Source organism: Puma concolor, chromosome A1 (genome assembly GCF_028749965.1).
Source record: "Puma concolor isolate L17-30 chromosome A1, mPumCon1.1.hap2, whole genome shotgun sequence".
Taxonomy (NCBI): Eukaryota; Metazoa; Chordata; class Mammalia; order Carnivora; family Felidae; genus Puma; species Puma concolor.
Genome location: NC_141667.1, coordinates 39868795 through 39885186, shown reverse-complemented (window position 1 = coordinate 39885186; position 16392 = coordinate 39868795). Strand labels below are relative to the sequence as shown.

At 36.6% G+C, this 16392-nt stretch overlaps 1 protein-coding gene across 4 annotated transcripts in view; it reads right to left on the bottom strand.

Annotated features, from left to right (window-relative positions):
• ITGA1 (integrin subunit alpha 1) overlaps window positions 1-16392 on the bottom strand; it is a 207195-nt gene that overhangs the window by 33434 nt on the left and 157369 nt on the right. For all 4 annotated transcript variants that reach the window (XM_086678580.1, XM_025924152.2, XM_086678565.1 and 1 more), the window contains 7 exons: window positions 14993-15136; window positions 13504-13761; window positions 10758-10888; window positions 6037-6203; window positions 4475-4611; window positions 2450-2560; window positions 399-608 (listed from right to left, as the gene is read on the bottom strand). In XM_086678580.1, the coding sequence (XP_086534706.1) occupies window positions 399-608; window positions 2450-2560; window positions 4475-4611; window positions 6037-6203; window positions 10758-10888; window positions 13504-13761; window positions 14993-15136 (1158 nt within the window). The remainder of the gene's footprint in view (window positions 1-398; window positions 609-2449; window positions 2561-4474; window positions 4612-6036; window positions 6204-10757; window positions 10889-13503; window positions 13762-14992; window positions 15137-16392) is intronic.

Here is a 16392-nt window from a genome sequence, read left to right as displayed (position 1 = left end):
TAAACATGGGGTTTTTTTTGTTCCATGCATGCATTACTCTCTCTGTACGTCTATTAAACTATTTGACTTTGATTGTTATTTTGATATTTTTCCTTGACTTAGTCTCAATTTCACTGCATAATGCCTCCATGAAACATGATTTTGCTGCATCACAGTGATCCTCGCCTCATACTGAATCTGAAAAGAGTCACAGATCTCTACAGAAATCTATCAAAACAAAACCTTTTTAAAAAAAGTCTGGCACTTTCACCATTTGTGAGTACTAATTTTTACAAAATGCTCTCTGTTCTTCTAAACCCAATTATTAGTTCTTCTAAAACAATTAGTTCAGTAGCAGGAAAAGTAGACTTAATAAATAATGATTATATGAATAGACAAACATAAAACTAAAAGTTTACCTCAATTCCTGAAAAAATTAGGTTTGGAGAATAATGCACTATGGTTCTGGTGTTATAGGCACTGTCCTTTTTGTTTTTGACTGTGAGACTAACATTGAATTTGTCATTGTGGGACCTGACAATAAGCAGGCCCTTTGCTGTGGTGGATACTTGCAGGGTGAGGTCCGAGATACATTTTTCCTTGTTTCCACAATCTTTGGCAAAGGGAATCTGAAATGGTCACAGAAAAGTATTTTTTGAAATTTAGTTAAGCATGATTGAAGATTAATTATTAACTTGCTGAGAAGAGAAAACATATTGCCAAACTTAGTTAAGCAAGTCACAAAGAGGACAGATTCCACTGCAGAAATCATAAGGAATTTTAGATTTATTCCTATAATTTATAGGGAAAAATAATAAACTTCTGGATATAAATTCTTCTAGTCCTTTAAATAATGCAGTTTTCACAGATGTTTTTCACTGGCTTTAGTCTGCCAGACTAGAACAGTTTCAAGAAAATCAAGTCAAGTACTCTAAGATCCAAATCTATGAGAGAATACTTTAATGCTCAACTCTGATTATGAGATTTCCTATTGAAAAGAATCAAATACTTAGGAATGTAACAGAGCTCAGTCAGAGGGTAGAAAATGGTCAAGCCACATAACTGGGAGCTTTCCCTGACTCCTCTTCTCATTAGTCACACGCCGTTATCCAAACCTTCATTAAGAGCTATCCATTCTACCTTTCTTCTAAGTATCTTCCAACTATCTTCTCACCTCTAGTTACCATCACCTCTAGTCTAGTCATCCTTATTTCCTCCCTGAACTAATGCAACAGCTTCCTAAGTGGTCTCCTGCACCCACTCTAATTCCAATCATTTCCCTTCAATCATTTTCCACACTGCAGCTGGAGTAATCCTGAAAAAAATACAAATCCAGTGCTATCACTGAACCAATTAAAGGCATCCATAGCATTCTATTGCTCTTCAAAATATCTGTGCAGTAGCACAAAGTCCTGAATGATCTGGTTCCTGCCTATGCCTCCCACCTCATCCCATATCACCTTCCCCCCTTGCTCTTTAGCTTCAGCCACACTAGAGAGTTTAGTTTAGTTCCTTTATGCCTCAGAACTTTTACACATATCCCTGTGCATGAAACACTGCTCCCTCCACTCCTCTGAATAGGATGGAAAATCCTCCTATGCTTCAGATCTCAACTTAAATATCACACCTTCAGGAGAGCACCCCCTGGCTCTCTGCCTAGGCAAAAGTTCCCAGAGAACAATGAAGTTCTCCTCCAGAGCACATGCTTTACTTCCCACCTAATACTTGTTTCCTGGGTTGGTCTGTAAGCTCTGAAGTCTGGTACATGTAAGACACACAGTAAATATATTTGAAAGGAAGAAAGGGAGAGTGAAAGATATGGGTATGGGGAAAACTAATTCCCCATCCTTAATGTCTCCTCTATTGGTGCTACCCCATCCTTCTACTTGCTCACTTACTCCTTCTCAGGGGTGGGACACCAGATTTTGTGAATTTGGAAGCAGGAACATGGTGAACACAGCTCAGTCCCTTCCCGTCTCTCCTGCTCTTGGGGCAGCAGTGTGCCCATGGAAAGCATACATTCTTGCTCTATTATCTCCATTCTGCAAGTTTTATGAGGTGAGCCCACACGAAAAAAGGCCTGAGATTGATGAGCACTGCTGATGATATATTTGGTAATCTGTGGTCTAAGACTTGTTCAGTAGGAAGACACCCAGTACGCTGAAACCAAGCCCTGCCACTCAGTGTTTGTTGGTAACAAAGGGAGTTCCAGTAGGCCAACCCATGTCTTTCTTTCTATTGGTCTTAAATTCAGGAGAGATAAAAAAAAAAAAAATAGGTGGTATTTATAAGTTCCCTTGAGCTCCAACAATAGGAAGTAGAAGAGTTGAGAAAAGTCTAGAAGAGTCTCATTCTTTTTGTAAAAAAAAAAAATGATTTAGGGTTGTGTGTGTATGTCTGTGTGTTACAGGTTTCTCTCCCCAAGTATATTTACATATACGTATTCTGAATTTTACAAAATCTGACTTACATATTCATGTACTGAATTTGGTAGGGAATCATCAAGAACAGGCCCGTTTTCTGGATCAGTAAGATTAAAATCCAAAGTTATCCTCACAGAGTCCCGAAAGTCATGCTTGTCCTACAGGTTGAAACATAAAATACTTTATCATTGATATCACATTACTGGATGCTCTGACCTTGTCGTGGCTTCTTTCCTCTTGCTTCACTGGAGAGAAGTGGCCTTCTGCCTTGATAAGGGACATGGCTGGAATGCACAGGCTTCAGAGTATGACCAGTTGATTCACCTGTAGCTTCTTAGGGAGCCCTGCTGGAGTGATCGGGTGTGCCGTACTTTGCATAACAATATCTTTTCTCTTGAGACCTTAGGCTAAAAATTGCCATGTAATACTTCCAGAAAAGTCTCCCAATTTCAAATGAGCAAACTTTATTTAAATTGAGTTGAATTTAATTAGCATAATATATGCCTGGAGTTGTAAGAATTTCATAATATAAAGTGATATGTAAGTAGTATGAATGCAATCAATATTGTTTTATACTATCATCAGCAATGGCCATTATTTATGGCATGTCCAGAATTATGAACTTTACAGACATTATTGAGAAGTATTTCAACATCCTCCAAGATGAATGACTCTTATAGTCATTATTTTACATTTGAAAAACTGGGCCTCTAAGAGACTAAACAAGTTGGTGAAAATCACTTGGAATGTGAGGAAGCCTTGCTATAAATTCCATCCTGCCTGACTCTGGAATAAATGTTAAAGTATCCATTTAAATGCAAAAAAATTTTGGAAATTTTGAAACTGGTTCACACATAGTGCACAGACATAGCTAGATTCTAAATTTTGGACAAATATATACTACAGTTACTTCTATTAGGTTGGAGGCGGTGCCACATCTGGTTTCACGCCCTTTCGGATTTTATACAAGTTCGAACTCCTAAACGCTCAGTTCTGATGAAATAGATAGGAGGATAACTCCAATTGTTTTTTCTGATTATAGATTGATATTAGTGTTGACAGATAAATTAATTTCAATGTATGTCGTGGGGAATATTAACTTGAAAATCACTGAGGAGAAATACAGTATACCAGCAGGGCATGTTTTCTGTCACTTCCCTACCCCAACTATAATATTTTAAACATGTAGAATATGAATACATCAATAATACAGAAATAAGTCAAAGGTGGGAGAAACCCGGCCTGTTTCCTTTAAAATTCCAAGATCATGTACAAGCTCCAGGTCTGTCTCAGTCACTAAAATCAGTGTCTTCTCATAATATCCATTCTTCTCTCACTCTGTCTCTCTCTCTTTTTTTAAGTACCATGTACATTATAAGAAAATGTTTAAGAAATTCCTGCCCTTATTGGGAATGTTCCCCATTTACACAATGACTCAATAAAATGCATTTTAAATGGTTCAAAAGGGCTTCCTAGCCATCTCTGGAGATTAAGAATTTGCTTTCTAAGGCTCCCTCATCACTGTAATAGAAAGAAACTTAGGTATCATAAAGAAACTTAGGTTATCATGAAATAAAAAATAACAGATTTTTTCCTCTTCAATTTAAAGTCAAAGAGCAACATACAAAATTCAGTGGATAAGAAGGGACCTGGGAAAGCATATGGCCCAAAAGTTTTCAGGGCATGTAGCCACTTATCTACATTTGACAGATGAGGCCCACAAAAGTTAAATGATGTTTTCAAGTTGAAAGAATAAATGAATGGATACAAGAAATGAGTAAGTGAATGAAGGCAGAAGGTCTCTTATCAACCAGTGCACTGTGCCTTTTGCTATTCCATAATATATGGGTATCTGATAACATACACACAGGGAAGATGAAAGATAGTCTTATGAAATGTATTTGGAAATGAGAAGATCAGGTCTGTGATTTTCTGATAAAAGTGACCAAATAAAATGAAGGTTACTTTGTGATGTGCACTCCAAAATAAAATAATATGGGTGACTTGAAATAACACATCTGTGCTTTATTCTTGATTTGGAATAAAGCAACTATAATATATGATTTACTTGCCAACATGTAGAAGGAAAGCTTAGTGCATTCTGATTCTTGAACTGTGATGTTTCTTTGAATCTTTCTTTCTTGAGTTCCAGAGAAAAAACTTCGTGATATCTGTCTTAGTGAATCTAGTGTGACACGGTACTGTATATCTGGGGGAAAAAAATGACAAGAAACATTTACTTGGGGTAACTTTCATATGCTCCAGTTCATTAAATTAGCATTATAGAAAAACCTTGTGAGCAATCAATCAACAAATAGTTTCTATTATTCAGCTTATCCCCATTACTGCAGGACAATGGTACTCACAGTCATAAAGATAATCTTTAGGAACTCTACAGAACCACCTTCGGAGTTCACTCTGCTTTTAATGTTTAATTACACTTATTTCATAATGTATATGTACATATGCACACACACATACGTGTACACCTACATATCAACTAATTTCCTGACCATGCATGTGTTTACTGGGTTTTCACTTAAATTATTATTATTATTTTTAGTTTAGCAATGTTGAAGTCCTGCTTAGAATATTGAATATATTTCAAAAGACACACACAAAAAATACACTAATGAATTTTTACCTATTTTGTGAAAAGGTCATTTTAGATTATGTTCAAAGCACATAGTAAAATAAGTTTAAGAAAATAGGTGTACCAAAATAAAAAAACAAGTTAAACCTTACACTTTCTAAAAAAGGCAACAATCCTACTCATTTGAACCCTTAGTTACTGTACAGAAATCAAATGAGACTGAAATAATATTGTATATGAAAATGCAAATCATTATTTTACACTCCTATAGCTAATTATCTTCTAATCAGAGGACCATTGCAGAGCATAATTATGCACATGTAGACCAAACTAAGAAAAACAGATTTTAAGGATTAATGATTTTTCGTATTTCACTTACCCTTGGTTTGTAGAGTAAACTACTCTTTTGCAGCCAATGGCCTCTACAGTTTTGAATCTAACACGTTTTAATATCTTTAAAAAAACACCTTAGGAAGTGTGCGTGTAGGGAGGAGGAGACACCCAGGCTGTGCCTGAGAACTCACACATGGAGCATGTCTGATTCTCAAAAGCCAGGGTCACCTTCTGAGTAGAGCAAAGAAACCTCAGTCAGGTGGGGTGGCAAAGCATTCAGGTCCCCTGCAATATCAGTCTTACCAAAGAGGGGCAGAAGAAGGAAGAGAGGGTTTGTGAAAACCCACAGGAAGGAAAACTGGGCTCCTCTGGAGCCCAGTTTCCAAACTCTAATCTCCAAACTTGTATTATTAATATTGTTTTTAGTACCTGGTTGTTTGCGGTAAAGGGGAGAGCCAGAGGGGAACCATGGACTGTTGAGGCCATTGCATATAACCATACAGTGTCTGCTACAGAACTTACTGGGTTCCATAACATATTCTTTCTTCAGTAGATTTTTTTTTTCAAGGTTCAGCATGTTCACAGGGGCAAGGGTGAAATGCAGATCCCTATCACAGAGGAAATACAATATCTTACTGGATTTCCTGATGTGGGAGCAAATGTATTGTCCTCCTGCCCCAAAGTAGTTGGTATACATATTATACTCACCAGCTGTGTAAATTCTGTCTTCTTTGGACTTTAATTTCACATCAAAACACACCGTAGCATTTATGCATACTGTTTCCTTTCCTTCCACATGGCAGTTTTTCTTTTGGATATTCACTTTATTGGGTTCAAAATTCATGGTCACTTTAACTACAGCCACATCTCGGGACCTACAAACATAAACGGTGATGACTGCTCACATACTGTCACATTTAATGAATGCCATCACTATGCCAGTGCAGTGTGAATGCACTGATGGGGATTCTTCTTTGTGTATGGTTGGCCTCTCAGGACTCCATTTCTTTGGTGAGTTTTTGATACAGAATAGGTGGTATATGAGGTTCCGAGGACACCCAGGATGTTTTGGAACCATCTTCAACTTCTGGTGCTAAATGGTAGGAGAATACGCCACCCCAAAATGTGATTACAGGAGTTTAGGACATGTCACCCCAAAACATATCACTTTGGTATATTGATTAGTTTGAGCTATAGGCACTTGATAAACAGTAAATACAGGAAGAAGCTTTCTCTGAAATTTCCTTCTACCTAAAGGTAGATACTCCAAAAGGAACTCAACTCGAGTTCATCAACCAGAGAGGACTGACTCTTATCACAACATAAGAGACACCACACTGGTCACAGTGTGAACTTGGTCACAAACTATCATATCACCCATTTATTTTTTCCAAGGCCCACTCATTTTTCTTAAAAATCATTTACTCTCCCCGTAGAGGCCTACATACCTTCTCTCTTGTCTCTATTAAAATGATATTTAAGTCTGGGGTTCCTGGGTGGCTCAGTTGGTTAAGCGTCTGACTCTTGATTTCAACTCAGGTCATGATCTCATGGTTCATGAGTTCCAGCCCCACATCAGGCTCCATGTTTACAGGGCAGAGCCTGCTTGGGATTCTGTCTCTCTCCTTCTCTCTCTGCCCCTCCTATAATCTCTCTCTCAAAATAAATAAATAAACTTAAAAAATAAATAAAATGGATTTAAGTCTGAATTCTAAACCACCTCAAGGAATTACTCATTTTTCTTTGGGTATCTCCCATGTATACATGAGATATACAAATTTATAAATCTCTATTTTTCTCTTGTTAATCTTTTATAACAGGGATCTCAGCCAAGAACTTAGAAGGTTGAAGGAAAATTATTTTTCATTACTTACAGTTCATAAGCCAAAAATCTGTTTTCTTGTGATGGAAAAAAGATGGAACCAAGTGCTCAGATGCAACTTCAGAACCAAAACCATATTTTGGGAATTTTCAAGTTTGTTTCCAATCTGGAAAGAGTCCAAAGGCCAATGGACAGCTTCTGTCCACTGTAATACTTGTACAGACAAGTACAGGTCCTGTAGCTAGGTAGCTTGTGAATACATAGGTCCCCGATTTGATTTTGCATTAAAAAAACTATAGTTACTTTTCTTTTAAAACATTTTACCCAAAGAAAACATGGAAACATAAAAAAGGAAACAAAGAAAACAGAAATCACTTGTAATTTTACTACTCAGCAATAATCACCATTAACATTTGATATGCTTTTTTTCTTTGCAGAAGAATACATCATCTATAGATATGGGTATGTGTGTGTGCGTATGTGTGTGGGAAAAAGAGACATACACACACATGCATGTACATATGTATCCATACATACTTTTAAAACTTATCATGATATAATGAACAGCCTTATAATATTTGTATTTTTCTGGGAACATTATTTTTAATGACAATAAATTATTCCAGCATACACATGTATTGTAACCTATTTACTCAATCCTTTCTTATGGTACATTTGTGTTAATTTGTTTTTTATTAAAAAAGCTTTTTTAATGTTTATTTTTATTTTTGAAAGAGAGGGAGAGAGAGAGACAGAGAGTGAGCAGGGGAGGAGCAGAGAGAGAAGGAGATACAGAATTTGAAGCAGGAGCCAGGATCCATGCTGTCAGCACAGAGCCCAACGTGGGGCTCAAACTCACAAACCAGGAGAACGTGACCTGAGCCCAAGTTGGACGCTGAAAAAACTGAGCCACCCAGGCACTCCTGTACTAATTTGTTTTTTAAAAAGTTGCTAGCACAGTGCTGTGATGGCTCTAAAGATTATATATCTTAGATAAAGATTAGAGTTTCAAAAATTTTTCAGAAATTGGGACGCCTGGGTGGCTCAGTCAGTTAAGCGTCTGACTTCGGCTCAGGTCATGATCTTGCAGTTCCTGAGTTCAAGCCCTGCATTGTGCTCTGTGCTGACAGATCAGAGCCTGGAGCCTGCTTTGGATTCTTTGTCTCCCTCTCTCTCTGCCCCTCCCCCACTCATGCCCTATCTCTCTTTGTCTCTCAAAACTAAATAAACACTAAAAATTTTTTTTTTTAATTTTAGGAACTAAATTCTGTGTTAAAAAGTGTAAATATTTTAAGGCTTTTTAACACTTATTGGCAAATACCTTCTAATGTGTTTTAACCAGTTTACTCTTTCACCAGCAATGAATGAGCATGTCTAATTTCCTGCATAGTAGTTTGGATACTCCAAGAATGAAGCTCCCCACTGCACATCTCTCTGCCCCAACCAGGTCTTTAAAGGGGTTATGGTGCAATCTATTCCACATGACAGGGCTCTCAATATCTGTTCCTGGACGTCCCTGACTGCTGGTGGGCCTCTGTTTATTGCCTGCCATCTATATCCACTCTCAATCCCTCCTTCAGCATTGTGAAGTCTTGGTCTTTGTGTCCCTGTATGCTGGTTTGGTCCATTCTGCTGGGAGTGACAGGGACCCAACTCTGTCATTTTGGCCCATTAATGATAAAGCACTGACCGGCAGCAAAAGAGGTCATAAGTAAGTCTTCAGAGCTTTGTAAGAAGGCTTTGAAACAAAACTGGAGAGTAAAAATTGCCCTTATTGTATGTACGTATGTGTATATATATATGTAGCATATGTACATATATATGTGCATATTGCATATATATTCATATTGCATATACATAAAAATAGATATATATATATTTAATATGAGAGTGAATACAATAAATATGTTTGAGTTAAGGTTATCATAATAAATTAATTCATGATTACCAGTTCATACAAAAAGTAAATATACCCTTTGTTGCTGACACTGGTGATTTCAGCTCGTTTTGGGTCTGTCATCCCCAAAGTCACAGCTACTTGCTGCCTGGCATTCTCCTTTCCTAGGCATCACCTTACAGTTTTCTTTTTCCCTCTCACCCCCCACCCCCGCACTGTACAGTTAAAACATTTCTTAACATAATAGTTATTATCTGCGTACAGTTTAATATGCAATTTGTATTTGGCCATTAGTTCTTAAACAGTATCTCTTTTTAAAATGTTTCTTTTCCTTGAGTTTTTTAAGGTGAACCATAGTTGACATATAATTTTATATTAGTTTCAAATGTGTAACATAGTGATTCAACAATTATATTCATCACCTTATGCTCACTACAATAAGTACAATTGCCACCTGTCACCATACAATGCTATTACAATGTTATAAATTGTAATTATAGTTGCAATTAGTTATCTTAAATTATGACAAAGTCATCTAGTTTCAGGTCTCTATCTTCACTACTTTTCTAGATAATATTTTTGGGGAAAAGACCATTGATATTTGTTTCCATCTAAATTACTTTAAACTAATGATTGATTTGGAAGAATCAGTATATGGACTTTCCATCAAAGCACATGGCATAAATATAAATATATTTTTTATATTAAATATTTCCATTGTATGTATTTTTAATTTCTTTTTTTTTTTTAAGTTTATTTATTTTGAGAGAGAGAGAGAGAGAGAGAGACAGAGAGAGTGCCACAAGCAGGGGAGAGGGGCAGAGAGGAGAGACAGAATCCCAAGCAGGCTCCATGCCATCAGTGTAGAGCCTGATGTGGGGTTCAAACTCACAAACTGGGAGATAATGACCTGAGCTGAGATGAAGAGTCAGACGCTTAGCCAGTTGAGCCACCCAGGTGCCCTTTTAATTATATTTCTTAATGAAGTTTGAAACATTTAAAAAATTATCACACGAAATTTATCTTAAGATTATCCTTGATTTTTTAGTCACTTTTCCTCCCAAAAGAACCCTTTTTGAAATTGTGTTTTTTAACTAGTTAAAATGGGGTTATTAATGACATTACCCAATAAATTATTTTATTAATAAATAAGTTAATAAGTAAAATGGTATTAATATATATATCTGACCATTGACTAGAATTTTAGAATGAACTGAAATTAATTTGAGGATGCAGACATTTTAAAGGCTGAGTAGAGATATCATTGAAGATGCTTCTATGCTTGACCAACGATGTATATACAGACAATGACGTACAATTGTCTAATTACATGTATTAGGTAAATGAAGAATGAAGAATCAATTACCATAAAAGTCTGTGAACAACTCAAAGTTAGGGATGGTTTCTTATTTATATAATTCTCTATGAGGCCCTCTTTCTCTCCTATGCTGCTCCCTAAAACAGAATACCTACCTTAGTGCTGAGCACATAATAGATACCCCAAATTAAGGGTTGATTCTACTTGTTTCTTTAATATGGTTTCTTTATTTTTAAGATTTATTGACTTCTCCAGCTTCTTGAACTACATAACTTTTATCTAAATAACAGAGCATAAAGGAAAATATTTGGTATGAATGAGCTCTAGTCATACCGAGCTCTGGAACTATTTGTGAAATGTTATGACTAATAGGATGTTATTAAAATACATACCAGAAGAGGGCAGCACCACCAAGGCCCCCAATAGTCACATCAGTCAGACCGTCCCCATTTAGATCCATTTCTCCATGGATAGACTGGCCAAAAAATTTCAGTGTCTTGCCATCTCCACCTGATGCAATACGCTGTGAAAGTACCAACAGAGAGGTTTTATGCCAGAAGAGTATATTCAAAAACAGTTTTAAATACATCTGAGAACTTGGATTGGTTAACATAATATTAAATTTAAAGACCTTTTGGAAAACTGCCCAAGAAGCCCCTCATGTGGAGACAAGATGAATTACTCAGATGTTACCAAAAGTTATTCTTTTTATAGTACAGACAAAATAATTTCAGGGTCACTGACACCAGAGAGAAAAAAATTATATAACGTCATCTTGTCTAATGCTCAAGGAAAACATTAGTGAGTAACTGGCTCTTCCTTTCTAGTTTCCACTCAGTCCCATAAAACAGAGTTATTTGAAGATACTGGAACCTTGAAAACACATCATACAAGCAAGAGGGGGAGTTGATGTTTGTCCTAGGGGTCAGTTTAGGGGTCAATGAATTGGGGGGCTGGGTATAAATAGCACATTCCATCAGATACATTTTCCAATATATGATCTTCTTTGTTAAAGGTCAAGGGCACTATAAAATCGATAGGCACAAATGAATATGGAGTTCTTGAACATTGATTTGTGCACACTGTGTACACCCATACATAGTGTGTTTAAAAGTTGTACTTCCTGGTTTAGCTTTGACTCAAGCTGATAACATATATATTTTTAATTTTAGAGAGAGGGAGAGTGAGAGAGAGAGAGACAGAGGAGATTCCTGAGCAGGTTACACACTTAGGGAGGAGCCTGACGTGGAGCTTAATCCCACAACCCTGGGATCATGACCTGAGCTAAAATGGAGAGTTGGACGCTCAACCATCCAGGGGCCCCTAAGCTGATAATATTTTCATAGAACTGATAGCAAGAAGAAAGGACTGACAGACCCTCCCTAAACTTGGGGGTCTTCTTATCCTCTTGTTTTTCACTTAAAAACCATAAATTCAGAAGCCAAACAAGGCAAACCAATAGAAACATTTTTCATGCTTAAATATTTGTGGCTCATTGGAAAATATTTCCTTATGTTTTCAGGAAACAAATCAGGAGATATCAGCCTCATTGGTTCTGGAGGAGTTCATTCAGTTTGATTCTGGATTATTCCCCACACAAGCAGCACCTCTGGTTACCATGGAAACAGGTGAGCACACCCTCACCTATCCTTGGGAAAGCGTTTTTCCAATAATTAAGCAAAATCAACTCTAATATTCTTTCTTGTGGTTATTTAAAGCTGCATCTTGAGTTAGCCACCATTTTACAAAATAAATTTCTTATGACAGTCTATTCCTATTATTAGTGATTTAAATATCCTCTTGTTTCTACTGCAAATGCCATTCCACTGAATTTTCAGGATTAGTAGTGAAGGAATAAAGTGGTAGGACACAAGAAAGAAACTCCTTCCTGCAATTCCTAATTGCGTCACATTCCCGTGGTTAATATTGTCTGTTTTCAGTTAAGTAATACCATGAAATATTTGCTTTGAAAGAAACAAATAATTTACTGAATGGATGGAAGTGTTGTTACTGAAACATGCCCTTTACTTTATTGTTTCATTAATGTCATTATGGCTTTATGAAAAATTAAGTACAACTTCACAATACATGAATGGATTTTGAGAATTCTCTTGACTACAGTATGGAGAGAACAGTCAAATATAAAAAGAAATAATTGATGTCCCAATTTTCTTTTCATGTTATATAAGTAGTTCAATGCCTAACTACCATGGTTACTTAAAAATCAGACAATTACATTAGAAGAATTCCTTTAAACTCTTCTGTAAATTTGTATTTTGCTCATGTAGGAAAAAATTACATTTATGGATTAGAATCATTAACTGACAATAAATTTAAACAAGAACAACAGAAAATCCCTTGTGGGTTAAGCTTAGTTATTCAGATTTTTTTTCTAGGAGGGATTACTTGTGAGGAAATTATAAACCTTCAGGAACACAAATTCATTTGATGAAAATATACTAATTTAATTCATAAATATAAATGTAATGCAATTTCATTACAACAGCATGGATACTGAATATAAATACAATAATCTCATCTTCTTTATTAGCTAAATTATATCATTATTGTTCTTTTATTTAGAAAGTGGTATCCTCTGGGGTGCCTCAGTGGCTCAGTCGGTTGGGCATCCAACTCTTGATTTTGGCTCGGGTCATGATCTCACGGTTCATGGGTTTAAGCCTCGTGTTGGGCACCATGTTGACAGCACAGAGTCTGCTTTGGATTCCCTCTCTCTCCCTCTCTCTCTGCCCCTCACCTGCTTGCTCTCTCCCTCTCTCTCAAAATAAATAAATAAGCTTTTAAAAAATAAATAAAAAGAAAGTGGTAATCTCTGTTTAGGATCAGGCACATTGCAAATGTTAAATAGTGTCATCATAAAGTGTTCTTTTGTTTTTTACCATTTTGAAAGCTCAGATCATGGAGCCATGGCAAAAGAAAAAGCAGAAAAAAATAGAAAAGAGGATAAAATACAAAAAAATGCTTCTATAAAGAAAACTTAAAAAGGAATTAAATCTAGTTTTCCAATAGAGTCAGAAGAAAAAAAAAAAAAATAACTCATGAAGCAAGACAAGAAGCAAGCCTAGCATTGAACCCGCTTAATGTTTAAGGGCGGGAATAGTAGGTTGAACTTCTTACTTGTGCATACTCTTGCCTTATAGTCTTTCCACTCCCATGATAAATGTACACGGCTCCCCCATGATCATCTTCCAGGGGAGCTCCTATCACAATGTCATCAAATCCATCAAGATTGAGGTCTCTCACAGCAGCAATAGCTGTTCCAAAACGAGCCCCACACGGCTCATTTTTGTTTTCTTTAGTGCATGAATTGTGCTTCAGAGATGAACAACAAGTCTGCTTAATGGGTTCCAGGCTCATTTGATATTCAAACCTTGTCTGGAAGAAAGATAAACAGGATACTTATGAATTTCTATCGTTACGACAGCACAGTGAAATTTTTAAGTACGTACTAAATCAGAGCTATTAAAAACCATTTGTACATCAACAGTAAAGTTTGTAAAATTTCTTAAAAATTGTGGTTATCTGACAGCAAAGTTAAAGATTTTAAAGAACAGATTGTAGAAGTGTGGGGAAGAAGACATATTGAGCATTTTAATGGATTCTCTTTTTAATGCAATCAAGTGACTATATAACTCACAGCATGCTTTTAAAACCAAATAACTGAATTTTTAAACCCTCAGTTCAGGTTGTTATCCTTTCTTCATCCAATATTTGCTTCTCTGAAAAGTCTCTATACAGTCTCCTCCACAGGGTAAAGAGAAAATTTACTCTATTCAAAAAGTAAGCTTTTCCCAAAGCTATCTAGGGCAACCCCCGTGCGCCGCCCCCCCCCCCCCCCCAAACTCAGTAAAGGTCAGAAAGTACTAGTAATGATGGACAGGAACACACTTTCTAGGAAAACAAGGAAAAACAGCAAGGACCAAAGAAATTTATGGGAGGAAGCAAACAAAATGATAGGAAGAAAGGTATACAATTTATGAATTAAAATAATTAATATGGAGAGACTCTAAGAATTTAAAAAGCTAAAGAGATAAGTACTGACTTTGCTGTAAAAAGCAAAAACCCTTCTAACAAAGACATCAAGAATTATTTCATCTACAAATGATGTCGAAAGTCAGGAGTGGAAAACAAAACCTCACTCCAGCCCAATGAAGTATTCCAAAGACCAAAGTAGTTTACTGTAACTGTCTGATGTCACTGCCTTAAAATTCACTACTCCACAGTCTCTCTGCTTCCCCAGCTTTTTTGGACAGCTAATGCAGTTTTAACTGCTAATGTTCCCAACACCTCCAGGCCAGAGCCTTGAATGGTTGCCCTGTAAGTTTATTTAGCAGTTTAGTGAGATTTATATTTATCTCTATATATTCTGCTAAAAAAGGATAGTTCACATTTCCAAGCAGAAAGCATCCAATGGTTTGAACTACTTTATTAGAACTGTAAAATATTCATTTAGAAATGGAGGAGTTGGTGACGGTAAAGGGGCCTGAAAGATTCTTTGCTCCTTTTTCCAAAGTGAGTACAAAATTAGAACTGCATTATTTATTTGAAATTGAAAAAAAAGGAAGAGATATTCATGAATTTCTACCAAATGCAGAGTGATCATTACCTGATTCAGGGCATACACATACACTTTTCCTTGTTCCTCTTTCTCTGTTCCCATGTACATGGGAGCCCCAACCAGAAGAATGTCAGTATTAGAATCTTTATCAACGTCAAGTGTGGTTAAAACACTGCCAAAGTAGGAACCAATCTAAGGTACAAAACAAAACAAAATAGTGTGATGAACATCAGAAATTCTCAAGAGAGCTAAAGGCTGCATTTCTTTTACTTATAGCAATCTAGAAGAGTATTTGAAATTCAGATATATATAGAAATAGAAATAAAATACAGGAACAGATTCTACCTGGAAGCTCTTTATTGGTTCTTGTGGGAGGCTAATAAATAGACCCATCCCTGAGGATGAGCAGCTGTCATAGATTCTGCAGCTTGAGAGTAAGAGAAATGGCTTCCTTTAGATTTCATCCTAAACACTCTTTCTTCTCCAAAAAGCAGAAAAGATCAGTAATGCTACCATGATTTTGTTAAAGAAAATAAAATGAGAAAAACAATAAAAGGCATTCTGGGATGGCTTCAATATGTTCATTTACAGTAATACGAAAATGTGAATAATATACAGTATGAGGGGGGCGCCTGGGTGGTGCAGTCGGTTAAGCGTGACTTCAGCCAGGTCACGATCTCGCGGTCCGGGAGTTCGAGCCCCGCGTCAGGCTCTGGGCTGATGGCTCAGAGCCTGGAGCCTGTTTCCAATTCTGTGTCTCCCTCTCTCTCTGCCCCTCCCCCGTTCATTCTCTGTCTCTCTCTGTCCCAAAAATAAATAAATGTTGAAAAAAAAATAAAAAAATATATATACAGTATGAGGAACTGATTTGTCTTGGAACACTGATGTAGCATTTCACCTTGTAGATTTAGAAAGTTGTTTATTCGACAAAATGGCTAAGTCTTGTCCTAGCACTTGTGGAAGATAGAGAAATATAAAAGGATTGCAGAGGGACCATCTTTTAAAGATACGGATGTATTTTAGGGAAATGCAGGAGACTTACTCTTCATTATCTAAATGCAATAACCTTCCCAAATATTGACCTGGGTTTAATATTTGATGCTCTTGATAATTCTCTTTCTGAAACTTCCTGTCTTGGCTTCTATGATTTTAATTTTGGTCTCTTGATTCTGCCACTGTATCATAGGCCACCCTTTGTTTTCATCTTTGCTGGCTCCTTTTCGTCCTCCCATGCCCTAGATTTTGGCTTCCCAAAAGCTATGACCTGCATTCCTCCCCCACCCCTACCACTCACCCTGCCATCTCTTATCCTAGATGGCCAATCCTTCCAAACACTTCCATTACTGAAAATTGCAAATTTCTTTCTATCTTCCTTCTCAAGGCTCCAGTGCTACATTCCCAGACATTGGTAGACACTTAGAGAACTGCTAGACATTGACTTTCTTTTT